General features: G+C 37.6%; 1 protein-coding gene across 5 annotated transcripts in view; it reads left to right on the forward strand.

Annotated features, from left to right (window-relative positions):
• The window catches only part of ANAPC10 (anaphase promoting complex subunit 10), a 202,512-nt gene that overhangs the window by 129,347 nt on the left and 51,925 nt on the right, over positions 1 to 21,240 (forward strand). For 2 of the 5 annotated variants that reach the window (XR_012516994.1, XR_012516995.1), the window contains one exon: positions 12,953 to 13,024. The exons of 2 other annotated variants lie outside the window; for them this stretch is intronic. Coding sequence is in view for 1 of the 3 variants with exons in the window: in XM_074396861.1 (XP_074252962.1) it covers positions 12,953 to 12,958 (6 nt within the window). In the remaining 2 variants the exon portion in view is untranslated. Of the gene's footprint in view, positions 1 to 12,952; positions 20,486 to 21,240 lie in introns of those variants that run through there. One more of the 5 variants, XM_074396861.1, reaches the window with a different exon arrangement.

Raw genomic sequence — 21,240 nt, forward strand, 5'->3', positions numbered from 1 at the left:
TATTAGGGCTTAACTTGCCTTATTTTTCTAACATTTTGAAATGGATAGTTAGACTAATGATTTTAAGCATTCTTCTTTTCTTAAAGACTGTAACTTTTCCTCCAAGTGCAGCTCTAGTTGATCTTATATGTTTTGATACTTAATTATTCATGATTATTCAGTTATATTTTCTAATTTTTTTTAATATGTATTTTATTGCACCTTAGGTTCTGGGGTACATGTGCAGAACATGCAGGATTGTTGCAGAGGTACATGGCAATGTAGTTTGCTGCCTCCATCCCCCCTTCACCTATATCTGGCATTTCTCCCCATGTTATCCCTCCCCAACCTCCCTGCACCATGCTCTCCCTCCCCTATTATCCCCCAGCAGACCCCAGTGTGTGATGCTCCCCTCCCTGTGTCCATGTGTTCTCATTGTTCAACACCCGCCTATGAGTGACAACATGCGGTGTTTGTTTTTCTGTTCTTGTGTCAGTTTGCTGAGAATAACGGTTTCCAGATTCATCTATGTCCCTACAAAGGACAAAAACTCACTGTTTTTTATGGCTGCATAGTATTCCATGGTGTATATATGCCACATTTTCCCTGTCCAATCTATCATCGATGGGCATTTGGGTTGGTTCCAGGTCTTTGCTATTGTAAACAGTGCCACAATGAACATACGTGTGCATGTGTTTTATAATAGAATGAGTTATAATCCTTTGGCTGTATACCCAGTAATTTGATTGCTGGATCAAATGGTATTTCTATTTCTAGATCCTTGAGGAATGGCCATACTGTCTTCCACAATGGGTGAACTAATTTACACCCCCACCAATAGTGTAAAAGTGTTCCATTTCTCCACATCCTCGCCAGCATCTGTTGTCTTCAGATTTTTTAATGAGCACCATTCTAACTGGTGTGAGATGGTATCTCAATGTGGTTTTGATTTGCATTTCTCTAATGACAAGTGATGAGCACTTTTCATATGTTTGTTGGCCTCATAAATGTTTTCTTTTGAAAAATAACTTCATATCCTTCACCCACTTTTGAAAGGGTTTGTTTTTTTCTTGTAAATCTGTTTTAGTTATTTGTAGATTCTGGATATTAGCCCTTTGTCAGATGGGTAGATTGCAAAAATTTTTTGCCATTCTGTTGGTTTCTGGTTCACTCTAATGATTGTTTCTTTTTCTTTACAGAAACTGTGGAGTTTAGTTAGATCCCATTTGTCTGTTTTGGCTTTTGTTGCCAATGCTTTTGGTGTTTTAGTCATGAAGTCCTTACATATGCCTATGTCCTGAATGGTTTTGCCTAGGTTTTCTTCTAGAGTTTTCATGGTATTAGTGCTTATGTTTAAGTCTTTAATCCATCTGGAGTTAATTTCAGTGTAAGGTGTCAGGAAGGGGTCTAGTTTCTGCCTTCTGCACATGGCTAGCCAGTTTTCCCATCACCATTTATTAAACATGGAATCCTTTCCCCATTGCTGGTTTTTGTCAAGTTTGTCAAAGATCAGATGGTTGTAGATGTGTGGCGTTGCCTCTGAGGCCTCTGTTCTGTTCCATTGGTCTGTATCTCTGTTTTGGTAAGAGTACCATGCTGTTTCGATTCTGTAGCCTTGTAGTATAGTTTGAAGTCCAGTAGTGTGGTGCCTACAGTTTTGTTCTTTTTCCTTAGAATTGTCTTGACTATGTGGGCTCTCTTTTGGTTCCATATGAAGTTTAAGGTGTTTTTTTCCAGTTCTGTGAAAAGGGTCATAGGTAGCTTGATGGGGATAGCTTTGAATCTGTAAATTACTTTCAGCAGTATGGACATTTTTACAATATTGATTCTTCCTAACCATCAGCATGGAATGTTTTTCCATCTGTTTCTCTCCTCTCTTATTTCCTTGAGCAGTGGTTTGTAGTTCTCCTTGAAGAGGTCCTTTACATCCTTTGTTAGTTTTATTTCTAGGTACTTTATTCTCTTTGTAGCAATTGTGAATGGCATTTCTTTCTTGATTTGGCTCTCTTTAAGTCTGTTATTGTTGTATAGGAATGCTTGTAATTTCTGCACCTTGATTTTGTATCCTGAGACTTTGCTGAAGTTACTTATCAGTTTCAGGAGATTTGGCGCTGAGAGGATGGGTTCTTCTAAATATACTATCATGTCGTATGCAAATAGAAACAACTTGACTTCCTCCTTTCCTAATTGAATACCCTTTTTTTTTTCTTTTGTCTGATTGCTTTGGCTAGAACTCACAATACTATATTGAATAGGAGTGGTGAGAGAGGGCATCTTTGTCTAGTGGCAGATTTAAAAGGAAATGCTTCCAGTTTTTGCCCATTCAGTATGATATTGGCTGTGGGTTTGTTGTAAATAGATACGTCTGTCAATACTTAGTTTATTGAGAGTTTTTAGCATAAAGGGCAGTTGGTTTGTTGAAGGCCTTCTCTGCATCAGTTGGGATAATCATTATGGTTCTGATTATGTGGTGGATTACATTTATAGACTTGTGTATGTTGAACCAGCCTTGCATCCCCAGGATGAAGCCTACTTAATCATGATGGATAAGCTTTTCGATATGCTGTTGCAATCAATTTGCCGGTCTTTTATTGAAGATTTTTGCATCTATGTTCATCATGGATATTGGCCCGAAGTTTTCTTTTCTTGTTGAGTCTCTGCTGGGTTTTGGTATCAGGATGATATTGGTGTCATAAAATGATTTGGGAACGATTTCTTCTTTTTGTACTGTTTGGAATAGTTTCAGAAAGAGTGGTACCAGCTCCTCTTTGTATGTCTGGCAGAAGTCGGTTGTGAACCCCTCTGGGCCTGGGCTTTTTTGGTTGGTAGGCTATTAATTGCTGCCTCAACTTCAGCTCTTGTTATTGGTCTGTTCAGAGTTTTGACTTCTTCCTGGTTTAGTCTTGGAAGCATGCAAGTGTCCAGGAATGTATCTGTTTCTTCCAGGTTTACTAGTTTATGTGCATAGAGTTGTTTGTAGTAATCTCTGATAGTAGTTTGTATTTCTGTGGGATCATTGGTGATATTCCCTTAATCATTTTTTATTGCATCTATTTGATTCTTCTTTCTTTTCTTTTTTATTAACCTGGCTAGTAGTCTGTCTATTTTGTTGATCTTTTTTTAAAAAACCAGCTCCTGGTTATATTGATTTTTTGAAGGGTTTTTGTGTCTCTGTCTCCTTCAGTTCTGCTCTGATCTTAGTTATTTCTTGTCTTCTGCTAGCTTTTGAGTTTTTTTGATCTTGTTCCTCTAGCTCTTTCAATTTTGATAATAGGGTGTCGATTTTAGATCTTTCCTTGCTTCTCATGTGGGTATTTATTGCTATAAATTTTCCTGTAGACACTGTTTTAAATATGTCCCAGAGATTCTGGTATGTTGTGTCTTCATTCTCATTGGTTTCAAGGAACATCTTTATTTCTGCCTTCATTTCATTGTTTATCCAGTCAACATTCCAGAGCCACTAGTTCAGGTTCCATGAAGTTGTGTGGTTCTGAGTTAGTTTCTTAATCCTGAGTTCTAATTTGATTGCACTGTGGTCTGGGAGACTTTTTTTTTTTTCTTCTTTGAGACAGAGTTTCACTCTTGTTACCCAGGCTGGATTGCAATGGTGCGATCTCAGCTCACCACAACCTCCGCTTCCTGGGTTCAGGCAATTCTCCTGCCTCAGCCTCCTGAGTAGCTGGGATTACAGGCACGTGCTACCATGCCCAGCTAATTTTTTGTATTTTTAGTAGAGACGGGGTTTCACCATGTTGACCAGGATGGTCTCGATCTCTTGACCTCATGATCCACCAACCTTGGCCTTCCCAAGTGCTGGGATTACAGGCTTGAGCCAGCGCACCCAGCCAGGGAGACTGTTTTTTAAGATTTCCGTTCTTTTGCATTTGCTGAGGAGTGATTTACTTCCAATTATGTGGTTAATTTTAGAGTAGGTGTGTTGTGGTGCTGAGAACGTATATTTTGTGGATTTGGGATGGAGATTTCTGTATATGTCTATTAGGTTTGCTTGGTCCAGATCTGTGTTCAAGTCCTGAATATCCTTGTTAATTTTCTGTCTCATTGATCTGTCTAATATTGAGAGTGGAATGTTAAATTCCCCCGCTATTATTGTATGGGAGTCTAAGACTCTTTGTAGGTCATTAAGAACTTGCTCATGTATCTGGGTGTTCCTGTATTAGATGCGTATATATTTAGTATCATTAGCTCTTCTTATTGCATTGATTCTTTTACCATTATGTAATGCCCTTCTTTATCTCTTTTTATCTTTGCTGTCTAAAAGTCTATTTTATCAGAAACTAGGATTGCAACTCCTGCTATTTTTTGCTCTCCATTTGCTTGATAAATCTTCCTCTATTCCTTTATTTTGAGCTTATGTGTGTCATTGCATGTGAGATGGGTTTCCTGGATACAGCACGCTGATGGGTTTTGACTTTTTATCCAATTTGCCTGTGTCTTTTGATTGGGGAATTTAACCCATTTACATTTAAGGTTAATATTGTTATGTGTGAATTTGATCCTGCCGTTTTGATGCTAGCTGGTTGTTTTGCCCATTAGTTGATGCAGTTTCTTCATTGTTTTGATGCTTTTTACCATTTTGGAGTGGCTGGTACTGGTTGTTCCTTTCTATGTTTAGTGCTTCTTTCAGGAGCTCTTGTAGGGCAGGCCTGGTGGTGATGAAATCTCTCAGCAATTGCTTGTTCATAAAGGATTTTCTTTCTCCTTTGCTTATGAAGCTTAGTTTGGCTGGATATGACAGTTTAAGTTTAAAGTTATTTTCTTTAAGGATGTTGAATATTGGCCCCCACTCTCTTCTGGCTTGTAGGGTTTCTGCTAAGAGATCCACCATGAGTCTGATGGGCTTCCCTTTGTGGGTAACCCAACCTTTCTCTCTGGCTGCACTTAGCATTTTTTCCTTCATTTCAACCCTGGTGAATCTGATGATCATATGCCTTGGAGTTGCCCTTCTTGAGGAATGTCACTGTGGTGTTCTCTGTATTTCCTGGACTTGAATATTGTCCTGCCTTGCTAGGTTGTGGAAGTTCTCCTGGATAATATTCTGAAGAGTGTTTTCCAGCCTGGATTCATTCTCTCTGTGACATTCAGGTACACCTATCAAATGTAGATTAGGCTTTTTCACATAATCCCATATTTCTTGGAGGCTTTGTTCATGTCTTTTCACTCTTTTTTCTTAATCTTGCCTTCTCATTTTATTTAATTGAGCTGATCTTCAATCTCTGATATCCTATCTTCTACTTGGTTGATTCTACTATTGTAACTTGTGTATGCTCTGCAAAGTTCTCATGTTGTGTTTTTCAGCTCCATCAATTCATTTATATTCTTCTCTAAGCTGTTTATTCTCATTAACATTTCATCAAATCTTTTTTAAGGTTCTTAGTTTCTTTACCCTGGTTTAGAACATGTTCTTTTAGCTCTGAGAAGTTTGTTATTAACCACTTTCTGAAGCCTGTTTCTGTCAATTCATCAGACTCATTCTCAGTCCATGTTTGTTCCCTTGCTGGTAAGGAGTTGTGATCCCTTGAAGGAGGAGAGGTGTTCTGGTTTTGGGTGTTTTCATCCTTTTTGCACTGGTTTCTTCCCATCTTTGTGGATTTATTTACCTGTGGTCTTTGTAGTTGATGACTTTCAGATGGGTTCTCTGAGTGGATGGCCTTTCTGTTGATGATGAAGTTATTTCTTTCTTTTTTTTAGTTTTTCTTCTAACAGTCAGGCTCCTCTGCTGTAGGATGGCTGGAGGTCCACTCCAGGCCCTGCTTGCCTGGGGATCACCTGCAGTGGCTGCAGAACAGTAAGTGTTCCTGCCAGTTTCTTATTCTGTTATCTTCATCCCAGAAGGATAAGCACCAGATGTCAGCCTGATCTCTCCTTTATGAAATGACTCTTTGGATATACGGGGGTCAGGAGGGAGCTACTTGATGAGGCAGTCTGGCCCTTTTAGGAGCTCAAGTGTTGAGCTGTGAGCTCCATTATTTCATTCAGAACTGTTGGGCAGATATGTTTAAATTTGCTGCAGCAGAACTCATAACCACCTATTTTCCCACGTGCTCTGTCCTGGGAAGGTGGGGTTTTATTTATAAGTTCCTCATGTGCTGCTGTCTTTTTTCAGAAATTCCCTGCTGAGCTAGGAGGTAGCCTAGTCACAGTCTGCCAGAAGAGGCATTGCTGAGCTGCCATTGGCTCTGCCCAGCTGCTTTGTGAACTTCCTTGTGATTTTCTTTACAGACATACAGTTAGGACTGCCTTAGTAATGGCAGTCTGCCTTAGTAATGGCGGACTGCCTCTTTAATGGCAGAGTGCTTAGGTAATGGAGGACTGCCTCGGTAATGGTGGACTGCCTTCGTGATGGTTGACTGCCTCAGTAATGGTGGACTGCTTCAGTAATGGGGGACTGTCTCGTTAGTGGTGGACTGCCTCAGTAATGGCAGATGCCTTTCCCACAACAGAGCTGGATCGCCCTGGGCCCAGCTGTGCTTCCTGTGAAACTCTCAATCCAGAGCATTTGAGATTATTGGTCTTTGTTGGGGTGGACCCGCTGAGCCTAGTCACCTGGCTCCCTGTTTCAGCCCCCTTTTTTTCAATTGAATATGTGGCTCTGTCTCTCAGTTGTTCCAGATGCCAGTTGAAATGGCTGCCCAGATTTGTGTGGAGACCCGCTACACCAGCTGAAACAGTCATGCTGGAAACTCATGGTGCTTTTCAATCCAGGAATCTCCTGGTTTGGGGCAGTAATAATTTGTTTGGTAATGCAGTTGTCACTTACCCTCTGCATTGTTCTCGCTGGGAACTGCACTCCAGAGCTGTTCCTATTTGGACATCTCGGATCCACCCCCCTTTTCTAATTTTTATTAGAATGGCTCTTTTCCGCCCCCCACCAACAGGTTATTTAGAAGCATATATCTGAATTTTCTTCTTAAATATATAGGGATTTTCAAAGTATCCTTTTATCATTTATTTACAGAATAATTGATCTGTGGTTAGGGAACACTTTTTGAAATTTGTTGAAACTTGCTTTAATATCCAAGCATATGCTCAATTTTTATTAATGTTTCATAAAACAGTATTTACCCTTGAGTTTTGGGTGTGTATTGTTCTTTGTATGTCAAATAATTCCGTTTTTTTAGTGTATCATCCAATAATTTGTAAACTACTGGTTTTGGTGTCTACTTGGTCTATCAGTTAATAAGAAAGTTATATGAAAATCTTCCAAATGATTGAGGATTTTTCGCTTTTCCTTATAATCCTGCCATTTGTCTGTTTATATATTTTGAGGCCATATTTGTAAGTACATACATATTTAGAATTACTGTATATTTCTGGCAGATCAAAGCAGAAGTTATGAAGTATTTATTAATTATACTTATGAAGTATACTTATTTTGAAGTGTACTTTTTATCTCTAATAATGTTTTCTGTCATAAAATCTACTTTATCTGATTTAATAAAGTGATACTAGTTGTCTTTTGATTAATGTTTGAATGCTATGTTTTTTCCATTCTTTTACTTGCTGCCTTTTGCATTCTTATATTTATTATATGTTTTCTGTAAAGAAAATATAATTAGGTTTTGTTTTTTACTGAGTCTGACTCTGATGCAACAAAAATTGATATGACTTATTTGGAAGACACTGTCTCCCAAACCAATACAGGTAAATATCTAAGTGAGAGAACACTTTAGAAACATAGTTTGAGGCCAGATTTTGGAGAGTCTTTTAGTATCAAAGTAAAAATTTTGGCTTGTATCTTCTAAGTTTCAGGGAACGTATGAAGAATTTTTATTTTATTATTATTATTTTCATTAAAGGGTTTTTAAACAGGTGAATGATATATCTTTTTAAGAAAGTTAAATCAGGAAGATTCAACTGGAGCAGCAGGCACTAGTAATAATAAAGATAGGTGCTGAAATTCTTTTAATAAGGTAGCACTGAGGACAGTAGTACCTGATACATAGTAAGCTTACAATAAAATACTTGATAACTAAAGGAAAAATCCAGATATGATGTGATGACCAGCCAAACAGGGGTGTGGTAATGGAAGTAGCAAGGAAGGACTGGATATATACAATACAATAGACAGAACTCATTGACTGCTTATGTGTAAGTGAGCAGAAATGTCAAGTTTATGTTAATCAACAAACAGATATGAATATCATGCTAAAATGTTTATATAGGTATCTATTATATGGGAGCCTCAGAAGAATAAGTAATGAAACAATGGTGAATATATTTATCATTATTCTATATGTTTTCTATTTCTGATTTTGCCCTGGTTGTCCCTGAAAGTGCAATTATTAATCCTTCTCTTAGTAGCTGCTCACCCATTTTTTATTTTGTATATTAAGGAATTCAGAATTTGTAGTAGTTGTCAAATTTTTCGGGGATTTTAGAATCATTAGTTAAAATATGTGATAATTCTTTTAGTTATAATTATTTAGCGATCTCTGTCAGACATTTTCATTATGTGGATTTCTTGGGCATTTCTATTGGTTTTTTCACCTAGTGCTGATTGTTTCCTCTTTTGTTTTAAACCTTGCACTGTGAGCTTACCTTCAGCAGGGCTTTGTCTGTAAAACTCTTGTGCTGCCTTGGTTAAGAATTGTCTTTCAGAGTAGTTTTGGGTTTACTTCTGCAGGTACTCTAGGGAGATCCCTGGCTTGGGACCTATTTCTTTGTAATTTCTTGACTTGTGTCTTTCTACAACACACTTGACATAAAATTCAATCCTGTATGAGTTCAGGCTCATGTTATGGATTCTCAAGAGATTTGTTTTCCTCATCTAGAGCCCAAGCATAGACAAATCAGTTTCACTATTGTCTCTTGCCTTCTTTTGCTTTTGGCCAGAGAGTTTAGCACTTTTGAGTTTTATGCAGAGATCTTGGTTTCAATTTGCCACGTTGCAAGAGCTAAGTTCTCTTCTTCTTCTTCTTCTTCTTCTTCTTCTTCTTCTTCTTCTTCTTCTTCTTCTTCTTCTTCTTCTTCTTCTTCTTCTTCTTCTTCTTTCTTCTTCTTTCTTCTTCTTCTTCTTCTTCTTCTTCTTCTTCTTCTTCTTCTTCTTCTTCTTCCTTCTTTCTTCTTTCTTCCTTCTTCTTCTTCTTCTTCTTCTTCTTCTTCTTCTTCTTCTTCTTCTTCTTCTTCTTCTTCTTCTTCTTCTTCTTCTTCTTCTTCTTCTTCTTTTCTTCTTCTTCTTCTTCTTTTTTTGCATTCCCTGAAAAATCAAGCTCCTAGATGACAACTCCTACTCATCACCCACCATCAAGACAAACACAGAGTAGACTACTCATGTGCCAGTCCAGTTTTCAGTTGCTTCATTATTCCTGGCATCTGGATTTTTATTTATTTATTTATTTTTGAGATGGAGTTTCACTCTTGTTGCCCAGTCTGGAGTGCAATGGTGTGCTCTTGGCTCACAGTAACCTCTGCCTCCCGGGTTCAAGCAATTCTCTTGCCTCAGCCTCCCAAGTAGCTGGGATTACAGGCATGCACCATAACACCTGACTAATTTTGTATTTTTAGTAGAGATGGGGTTTCTCCCTGTTGGTCAGGCTGGTCTTGAACTCCCGATCTCAAGTGATCTGCTCACCTCAGCCTCCCAAAGTGGTGGGATTACAGGCATGAGCCACTGTGCCCAGCCAATATTTTTCTTTTATATGAAGTCAGCTAAGCATTATAAGTTTGTATATTTTTTTCTCAGCCCTTCCACTTTATCTAGAAGGAGGGTTTTTATGTGTAGTTTTCCATATTACTGAAACTCAAGTCTTGAATTTTTTCCATGTCTATAAAGTCTTTTTTCACGTTTCTAAATATCCTTGACTTGATTTTGTTTTTTAAGGACATTACGTTTCACAGTTGTTATGTCCTTAAAATGGTATTTCCCCACTTTTGGATTTAATTTAAGAAGTAGAACCTAATTCTAATATCATTTAACCTTGCCACTTCATAAATTCTACTCAGAGGCACAAAGGGAATAATTAACTCTGAAGATTGATAGAGGACTGGCCGTTTTAACTTGGCCTGAGGAAATAACCTTAAAGAATGTCCCCGTGCACCCCACATGAATAAATAACAACAAATTCAGTGCAGTGATTACCTTGAGGTCTAGGGAACAGGGAAATTGAGAAATGAGAACATAGTGGGGTTCATTTACATTTGTAATGTTTCATTTCTTAAGCCAGTAGCATATATCCAGGAATTCATTATATGCTCTACCATTTTAAAAATTTTGAATTATTTGATAATAAAAATAATTGTTAAATAAATTGTTACCATAATGCAAACAGTACCACACTTTTAATTTCATATGACATAAGATATACAGGGTATTTGTCATTTGTCATGTGTGGTTGTCAAGTGAATAATTTTTCACCCTAAAGAGGTCAGAGAGTAAGTTATTTTTTCATCAACTGTTAAGATTTAGTTTTTACCGTATTAGACTCTGTTTTCTCCCATGCCTGTTGAAAATATCACACGACCAAAAACAAGCTCCAGTCTATCCGGTGAGTATGCTATTTCTAACTTGGGGAGCAATTCCAGCATTATCTGGAATGGTAATAGGTTGAATTTGAATAATCTTCTTTGCTAAAAAGATCCTTTTAAGTGTTTTTGCGATAAAGTTGTCTGCTGATTTTATTTTTTTATTCATGTGAATTACAAGTGTTGCTATTTGGTGATCTTGTTAACGTACATCTTTTGACACTAAAGTATGAAAGAGGAAGAAAAGATTGCCATTTAAAGGGACCCAGGTCCTTTTGAATGTCTACTTAGGTCTGGCACCCTTCTTGATGCCTTGCATAGATTGTTTCTCATCCTCACAACATTAAACATAGTTATGTTTATTGAGCACTTTCTTTGTGCCAGTCTTATCTAATATTTGATTTCTACAACGTTCCTACAAATAGGTCTTATCATTATCTCTCTTTCAGAATGGACAAAATAGGTTAGATGAATTTGACTAAGTCATAGAACTACTAAATAGAATAATTACCCCTGTGTAACTCTGAAATAACTCTCCCATGTATGTATGCACATATGTACGTGTGCATGTTAGACTTTCTATCATCTCTTCTACATTCATATTGTCCAGTACTGAATACCTCACAGCAATAATTTGATATCACTTGGGCATCAGTGATATCATCAGAAAGATTCATGTAACTGTTAGATATGTAGGATGTAGCTGCTTCTTATTCAAACAGTAGATAAGACAAAAATACAAGAAATGGATGTGCAGTAATAAGAAAGCTGGGTGATTAGGACCGAGGAGTGGTTGGAGGGCAGAATGCTGTAAGAATCAGCTGCCTGGGGCTAGCGGGTAGAATACTTATTGATGTTGATGGTAGGTGTGGATAAGGTGGGTATGTAGCCTCTGGTTTTATATTTTCTGCCATACCAAAGACAAAAGGGCAATGTTGTCTTGGGATCCTCCCCTTTGACCTAATCAAAAAAAAAACTGTCCCTCAGCACTTCACTACTGTTAGGCAAGAGGGGTGATTCAGGAAGGAGACCAAACACACATACGCACACACACACACACACATACACACACACACACACGAAAAGATGGCCAGGCTATATTGTTTCCTATTTATTTACAGATAAAAGCTCATTGCTTTTCAGATAAAAAAGAAAGGAAGGATGGAGGGAGAGATAAAGGGAGGGAGAGATACAGAGGAGATTGATTTAATACAAAGAAAAGTATTCAATTGTATTTTTATCTGTGACTTCTTAGTGAATATTAAGACTTTTTGTGACTTTACAACTTTGTTTAGAAAAGATCAGTGTGATTTCATCTAAACTGAGCCATGTAAAGCACAATGTGTCTTTTTTTCCCCTAGCCTTCTTAGAGAAATTCATGTATCTCCAAACTTCATCTTGAACTGTAGTATTTACTTCATACTGAGGCTTGTGTTTAATTATTTTGGCCTTGTGTAAGTAATTTTGGCCCTGAGGCACTTAGACAATTAGGGATCCTTCACTGGATTAGCAAAAATTATAAATGAATTCGTATAATCTCAATTAAAATAATATTTCATCTATCCAATTTACCATTTCTATTTATATATGGTCTAATCTAAGTCCTACTCTGATAACACTTTTAATAATAAAATTGGCTCATGAGACTCAGAGGCATGAGTGTGAGCAGATGTTTTCTTTTGCCTTCAGAATTTCACAGGTGTCCAAAAACATTGTAAAGATGCAAAAAGGGGCCAATCTAAGGACAAGTGCCCTGGGGTGGCCAATAAATAACTCTGCTTGCATGAATATTTTGCTGATTTGTAGTTTAAAAATCAGCAATTAAATTTAAATTGGGTCTTGTGGAAAATTGTGAATCCCTTTTCTACAGACTTTCTAAGAAAGATTTAAATATTTCTAGTGTTCTCCCTGATGCCAGATTTTGAGCTTTCTGTTGTCTTATTCCTTGGGTAGCTGCTGTCTTGCTACCCCCAACCCTTATGTTTATGATAAGAACTAGAAAATTTTATTAGGAATCTTTTAGAAGTCCTTTTGAAAGTTTTTAATAAAAACTTCTTTTAAAAATATATTTCATTTTTATACACATAACAGGAAAGTGAATTATTCAAATATTTTGTAAAGTATTTTATTGTTTACAAAGCATGTTCATGCCCATTTTCTTGCAAATTCTTAAAGCAACCCTGTCCAGTAAGTAAAGCAGGTGTCACCTCCATAGGACGGATGAAATTGAAACCACAAGTAGTAAATGACTCAGGTCTTCTGACTTCTGAGCTAGAGTTATTTTCATGTTTCTTCTTGTTCCTAGACCAAATTGCAATGAAAGGGTTCAATTTTTATATGGATCCTTGGGTTTTTGTATCTGATACTGCCTTTTTGATACTATGGATCATTAGGTCTATAACTGCTCATTAGGTGACCAGTTAATAATTGATAAATTCTATCTTTGTTAACTAACTTCGTTTCTTGTCTCTGTGTGTGTTCTGTATCTTAGAAGTGAAGAATCAAGTGTAAATGGCAGAGGTGAAGCTCTTATCACTAAAGAAATGTTTTACTGCTGCAGATGGTAAGCACATAATAAATGTCAGCTTCAAGGAACATTTTAACATGGTATGGGAGTAGGTTCTTATTTCAGGGTTATAATATTTAATTAAACACCCTCTTCATTAATGGGAGCTTTGTGGGGCTACACACACAAGTCACTTCTTCCTAGGACTTTAGTGCCCTATATATGCTGTATCATTCATTCCTCAAGAGCAGTATTAGCTCCAAGTATGCAACTGTGATGCCTAAATGTTGAAAACTCTAACACCATTGTATTTATTTTTATGAGAATTAGGTCAAAATTAGCCTAAGCAGAGACACCAAATAACTTAGGATCATGAGCAAAATGGGAAATAAAAGGTGTTTTATACCGAATCTTTACAGATGGATTTGGCAAAGAACAGTTAATTAGCCAGGGACCCAATTGGGGATAGATTTTTTAATGATTTGCAGGTAGTCTAGAGAAAAGCTAAATAAAAAATTCCAGCTCAAGCTGCTCTTCTAAAATGGGATAAGAACTATAGCAGTGAATTAAAATAACCTGTGAATGTTTCTAACCAATATAAAAATACCAGTTATGAAATATTTCTTTTACTCTTTGCCAACTATTTAATAATCCATTAGGTATTTCTAAAGGGTGGAGTATTTGAAATGAAAATTTGGGCTCAGAAACCTGAAGGGCCAGAATCTTGAGTAAACTGACTGAGGCTAGATAGAACAGGATGTGAAAGGGGACTTTTTTTAGTGGTGGATTTGCCTTCAAACTGGGCATGTGTTGCATTTGGATAAGTGCTTGAAAATTCCAGGAATCATTGAAAAAGAAACTTGAAGAAATTAGAAAATTACTGGCTTAATTCTCTGCTACTGCATTAGAACTGTCCACTTTTTAAACTTTAATTTTACTTTACGTTCTGGGATACATGTGCAGAACATGAAGGTTGGTTACATAGGTTTACATGTACTATGGTGGTTTACTGCACCTATCAACCGATCATCTAGGTTTTAAGACCCACTAAAGCTCTCCCTCCCTTTGTTCTCCACCCCCCAACAGTCCCCAGTGTGTGATGTTCCCCTTCCTGTGTCCATGTGTTTTCATTGTTCAACTCCCACTTATGAGTGAGAACATGCAGTGTTTGCTTTTCTGTTTCTGTGTTAGTTTTCTGAGAATGATGATTTCCAGCTTCATCCATGTCCCTGTAAAGAACATGAACTCATCTTTTTTATGGCCGCATAGTATTCCATGGTGTATATGTGCCACACTTTCTTTATCCAGTTTAATCATTGATGGGCAGTTGGATTGGTTCCAAGTCTTTGCTGTTGTGAACAGTGCTGCAATAAATATACATGTTTCTTTATAGTAGAATGATTTATAATCCTTTGGGTATATACCCAGTAACGGGATTGCTGGAGTCAAATGGTATTTCTGGTTCTAGATCCTTGAGGAATCACCACACTGTCTTCCACAATGGTTGAACTAATTTACACCCCCACCAACCGTGTAAAGTTGTTCCTGTTTCTCCACATCCTCTCCAACATCTGTTCTTTTCTGACTTTTTAATGATCACCATTCTAACTGGCATGAGGTGGTATCTCAATGTGGTTTTGATTTGCATTTCTCTAACGACCAATGATGATAAGCTTTTTAAAATATGTTTGTTGGCCACATAAATATCTTCTTTTGAGAAGTGTCTGTTCATATCCTTTGCCAACTTTTTGATGGCTTTTTTTCCCTTGTAAATTTGTTTAAGTTTCTTTTGGATTCTGGCTTTTGTTGCCATTGTTTTTGATGTTTTAGTCATGAATTCTTTGCCCATGCCTATGTCCTGAATCATATTGCCTAAGTTTTCTTCTAAGGTTTTCATGGTTTTAGGTTTTACGTAAGTCTTTAATCCATCTTGAGTTAATTTTTGCGTAAGATGTAAGGAAGGGGTCAAGTTTCTGTATTCTGCATATGACTAGCCAGTTTTCCCAGCACCATTTAATAAATAAGGAATCCTTTTTCCATTACTCATTTTTGTCAGTTTTGTTGAAAATCAGATAATTGTAGATGTGCGGTGCTATTTCTGAGGTCTCTGTTCTGTTCAATTGGTCTACATATCTGTTTGGTACCAGTACCATACTGTTTTAGTTACTGTAGCCTTGTAGTATAGTTTGAAGTCAGGTAGTGTGATGCCTCCAGCTTTGTTCTTTTTGCTTAGGATTTTCTTGGCTATACAGGTAGAGCTGTCTATTTTATGAAGAAGGTATTCAATTGCTTCTGTATGACTTAGCTAAGCTCTTCTGTCTTTTTAGATCAACTCAATATTTATCCCCATTACACTATTATTATAAAACTGAATTTCTTTTATACTACTCTCCTTTGCCTGACCCAGAAATTATTGGTTGAATGTGTTGTTTTTTATACCATTGATTTTAGGGAAAGCCAGAATGAAAATCTGACCTTTACACTGTCTTTTATTTTAGCCTAATATGCCATTGTTTAATGAATTTAATCTTTCTGTTTGTTGCACTAGAAATGCTGATAATTATATTTTCAGTACTTAAATGATATGTCCAATAATTAAGATGAATATAGTTTTATTCTTTTATTAGCTTTTTTAGGGTTTAATTAACAAATACAAATTATATATATTTATGATGTACAATGTGATGTTTTGATATGTATACATTGTGAGAGAATTAAATCAAGCTAATTGGCATATTCATCAGCACACATACATTTTATTTTTTGTGGTAATAACATTTAAGATCTAGTCTCCTGGCAGTTCTCAAGTATAAAATATTATTATCAACTATACTCACCATGTTGTATAATAAATGTCCAGAACACAACCCTTCTGTCTTAGTAAAACTTTACGTCTTTTGACCAGCATCTTCTCATTCCCCACCCCAACCTCAGCCTCTGGTAACTACCAGTCTGCTCTGCTTCTGAGTTCAAGTTATAAAAATTATATATGTATGTGAATTCAGTAGTATTTGTCTTTCTGTGCCTGGCTTATTTCACTTTACACAATGTCTTCCAAGTTCATTCATGTTATCACAAATGACAAGGTTCCTTGCTTTTTAAAAGCTGAACAGTTTTCCATTGTATATGTGTAAATATGTGTGTGTGTACACACATTTTTAAATTTATTCATTTATCAGTAGATGCTTAGGTTGATTCTATAATGTGACTATTATGAATGATGCTTCAGCAAATTTGGGAGTGCAGATCTCTTTTCAACATTACTGAATTTTTGTCCTTTGGATGTATATCCGGATATAATGTTGCTGAATCATATGACAATTCTATATTTAAATTTTTGAGGAACATCTACACCATTTTTCATAATGGCTATACTAGTTTACATTCCCACCAATACTGTGCAAGGGTTCCTTATCCTCACTAAATCTTTTATTTTTTTATTTTATTTTATTTTTTTCATAAAAGCCATCCAACAGTTGTGAAATGATATATATCTCATTGTGGTTTTAATTTGCATTTCCCTAATGAGTAGTGATGTTGAGCATTTTTTTTTTTTTTCACATACCTGTTGACCATTTTTATGTCTGCTTTTGAGGAGTGTCTATTCAGGTCCCTTGCCCATTTATAGAATTAGATTATTTATTTATTTATTTTGCTATTCATTCTCTACACTTTTACTCCTCCTTCTTTCTATGTTTTTGATGTCATAATCACTTGTTTCTTTTAAGTCAATGTCTTTCTCTGTCACCCAGGCTGGAGTAAAGTGGTGTGATCTTGGCTCACTGTAGGCTTGACCAACTTCCCAGGCTTAAGCGTTCTCCAGCCTCAGCCTCTCAAGTCTCTGGAACTACAGACATGCAGCAGCCTGCCTGGCTAATTATTTATTTATTTATTTATTTATTTATTTATTTTTGTAGCGATGAGGTCTCACTATGTTGCCCAGGCTTATAACTTACATTTTTTACATTATATATCAAGAAATTAATATAACTATGGTTATTTTTTAATAGTTTTGTCTTTTAGACTTTGCACTAAAAATATATGATTTACACACCATTACAGTATTTATGTAGAACTTGGCTCCTTAGTTCAACTAAAACCAGATTCTTATCACATTACCAGGAAAGATTAGGAATGGGGAGACCTTGAAGGGTGAAAGAAATGAAATTTATTGGTAAAAAGGAAAAAGAAAAAAGAAAAAACAACTCTCAGCAAAGCAAGAGGGGGTCCTGCTAACATGCTCTCCACCTCACAGATTCCAGGCCACACACACAGTAACTGAAGAGGCTAGGCTCCTCCTCCCTGAACACAGTGTGAATTTCTCGTGGCAACCCACCTGTACACTTCATTCTCCCAGTATGCAGATGGGTTGGAGATTTTCCAGGAACCTTCCCCCTTATTTGCCTCCTGCATCTATTATTCCTCCCTCTAAAGAAGTACATTTAACTCCCATTAGAATAAGGATAAGGATAAGGACAAGGACTGATCTTAACTGCTTCCTGCAGACAGGGGTACTGTTTCGGTGAAAACGGCAGTCAGATCTCCTTCAGAGGCCTATCTGAGGGTCTCTGGCAAAAGGGGCCATTGTCCAAAGCTCCAGTTGCATGATATTTGGTGTTTGATGGCCTTAAAGTGAAAAGAGACAAAGCAGGTTATTAGAAAACATGTATCATAACAAAACAAGATGGAGGTGATGGCTCAAAAATCCCAAGACCTGTTACCAGTTTGCACAGGGAAAGGGAGGCCGAAAGCCCAACTAGTAAGAAAAGCTTTTACCCTTTTGCTGGCATATTGGGTTTCTGAGTTTCCTTCCCCTAAGCCTAATCCTAAGGCAACCAGTTTAAAGTTTGGGAAATTAACTTTTTCCAGTTTGGAGGATGTATCTGAGGGGAGTATCCCATAGTAGAGACACAATTATCTATCACTGAAGAGAGGACTGAGAAGGAAAAATGAAAAAAGAAGGCAGTTTTTCAAAGGAGTCCTAGGGGTTCAGGATGCATTCAAAAGAGATACAGACTGAAGATGAATGGCTACTCATCTAGAAAGAGGAGAGTGAGGCATCCCAGGTTCCCTTCTTCTCTTCCAGAAAATACCTGGGATACATGAAGGAAAGAAAGTGAGTCATTCTTCTTTCTTTCCTCCTTTCTGATATCCCCAAGTCCCAGAGACTGTTTGACAGCATGCAACACGCATGGGTGACTTTCACCCATGTTAATGGAGGGGTGCAGGGAATGGGAATATCCACTCTTACCCACGTATGCCCTATTTCCCTTGCTGCCAGTAGCTTGTGAATTCCTTAGACCTAAAGCCCAGACATGGTGGCTCGTGCCTGTGATCCTGGCAGTTTGGGAGGCTGAGATGGGTGGATCATAAGGTCAGGAGTTCAGGATCAGCCTGGCCAAGATGCTGAAACCCTGTCTCTACTAAAAATATAAAAATTAGCTGGGCATGGTGGTGCACGCCTGTAGTTCCAGTTACTCAGGAGGCTGAGGGAAGAGAATCACTTGAACCTGAGAGGTGGATGTTGCAGTGATCCGAGATCATAACACTGCACTCCAGCCTGGTGACAAAGTAAGACTTCATCTAAAAAAAAAAAAAAAAAAAGAAAAAACACAAAAATTACCTTGGCATAGTGGCATTTGCCTGTAATCCCAGCTACTCAGGAGGCTGAGGCAGGAAAATCACTTGAACGCAAGTAGCAGAGGTTGCTATGAGCTGAGATTACATCACTGCACTCTAGCCTGGGGGACAGAGCAAGACTCCATCTCAAAATAAGTAAATAAATAAATAATAAAAAATGAATTTCTTAGACTTCATTTATGCCGTGGATAGTAGCATGACCTTTATCATGATATGGGAAGCTATGCTTTATCAGCAGGAATTAGCCATGCTCACTTGTGCTGTGCCTTTTAACTTCCATTATCATCTGCTTCTGGATCCCTCAGATCCAGTTTTCTTCCCTAGGGCTTTGACTCAAGGCTTGGAATTGAGTTTGAGACAAAAACATTTCTCAGGACAGGTTGCATGGATTCCTTATCATCAGCTGAATGCTAAGGTAAAGCTGTGGAATCGAGTCCTCCTCTAGCAAGGGAGAGAAAATGATGTCTTGTGATGCACCCAGATAACTGCTGGCTATAGATATCCTTGCTAAGATTTGGGTGCATGGTGCTTGGCTTTGGTTAGCTCCTTTGGTCTTACTTTCCCAAAAAGGAACACTCCAGGTGATAGCATCCTATTTATTCCTATCGCCTGGCAGGATTTGCAGGATCATTGCTTAGAACTAGAATATTGATCCAAATTTTTACATTATCCATTCCCTTCTATTTTTTCTGAACTGCAGTCAGATATTGCTGGTTGGTTCACAGGGATAGAGTTAGTGGGTCTAAAATGTAGGCAAAAACCTAAAACAACTAACTAGTCTAGAATTTAATGACAAATGTGTGATAAGTTTTGAAACATAATTTCTCTGTCTCCAGTCCTCATTTCTGTTAAAAACAAATCATGACAGGACCAAGTTGTTTGCAAAATAGACTTTAGTCTTATACTGGGACTGATTATTTGCATAAAGTGCAGCAAAAATATTTCTATATAGACCTTTTAGATTGGTTTTGAAATAACTATTCTACAAGCAATCTCAGATAGGACTTTTTAAAGCTCAGCCCAGCTATAGTTTTGTATCCTTAAATACCTGTGTGTTGGATAAACTCCTCTTTCCTTGAGGTCCCAAGAGCATATGGTTCCTGGGCCTGTCAGAAAGTAACACTCTTTACTTACCACAGATCAGGAACCCTGTCCAGGGACTGTGAATGCAAGATATGAGACCAGTTTTCCCAAAGGGCTTTTATCAGCTCTGCAAGTTGAGGTTGACTCCCTAAACGGAAGCATACCCTTTTAGTCAAAGTTTTGGTAAAATAACAAGTTTCTCAATTGTGTCCTGTTGCAAAAGAAAATGAATTCTTTTTTAAAGAAAATATATTTTATTGTACTTTAGGTTCTGGGGTACATGTGCAGAACATGCAGAATTGTTGCATAGGTACATATGGCAATATGGTTTGCTGCCTCCATCCTCATCACATATATCTGGCATTTCTCCTCATATTATCTCTCCCCAACTCCCTATCCCCATTGTCCCTCTCTTAGTCCCCCCCCAACAAACCCCAGTGTGTGATGCTCCCCTCCCTGTGTCCATGTGTTCTCCTTGTTCAACACCCGCCTATGAGTGAGAACGTGCGGTGTTTGTTTTTCTGTTCTTGTGTCTGTTTGCTGAGAATGGTGGTTTCCAGATTCATCCATATCCCTACAAAGGACACGAACTCATCGTTTTTTATGGCTGCATAGTATTCCATGGTGTATATGTGCCACATTTTCCTTGTCCAGTCTAGCATCAATGGAGATTTGGGTTGGTTCTAGTTCTTTGCTATTGTAAACAGTGCTGCAGTGAACATATGTGTGCATGTGTCTTTATAATAGAACAATTTATACTCCTTTGGCTATATGCCCAGTAATGGGATTGGTATGTCAAATGGAATTTCTATTTCTAGGTCCTTGAGGAATTTCCACAGTCTTCAACAATGGCTGAACTAATTTACACTCCCACCAACAGTGTAAAAGTGTTCCCATTTCTCCACATCCTCTCCAGCATCTGTTGTCTCCAGATTTTTTAATAAGTGTCATTGTAACTGGCATGAGATGCCATCTCAATGTGGTTTTGATTTGCATTTCTTTAACGACGAGTGATGATGAGCATTTTTTCATATGTTCATTTGCCTCATAAATGTCTTCTTTTGAAAAGTGTTCATATCCTTCACCTACTTTTGAATGGGTTTTTTTTTTCTTGTAAATCTGTTTTAGTTCTTTGTTGATTATGGATATTAGCTCTTTGATGGGTATATTGCAGAAATTTTTTTTCTCATTCTATTAATTGTCAGAGAAAATGCATTCTTTTTTTTTTTGAGATGGAGTTTCGCTCTTGTTACCCAGGCTGGAGTGCAATGGCGCGATCTCGGCTCACCGCAACCTCCGCCTCCTGGGTTCAGGCAATTCTCCTGCCTCAGCCTCCTGAGTAGCTGGGATTACAGGCATGCGCCACCATGGCCAGCTAATTTTTTGTATTTTTAGTAGAGACGGGGTTTCACCATGTTGACCAGGATGGTCTCGATCTCTCGACCTCGTGATCCACCCACCTCGGCCTCCCAAAGTGCTGGGATTACAGGCTTGAGCCATCGCGCCCGGCCGAGAAAATGCATTCTTATTGCACTGCTGCAAACAACTAT

This window comes from Saimiri boliviensis, chromosome 3 (genome assembly GCF_048565385.1).
Source record: "Saimiri boliviensis isolate mSaiBol1 chromosome 3, mSaiBol1.pri, whole genome shotgun sequence".
NCBI classification, from domain to species: domain Eukaryota; kingdom Metazoa; phylum Chordata; class Mammalia; order Primates; family Cebidae; genus Saimiri; species Saimiri boliviensis.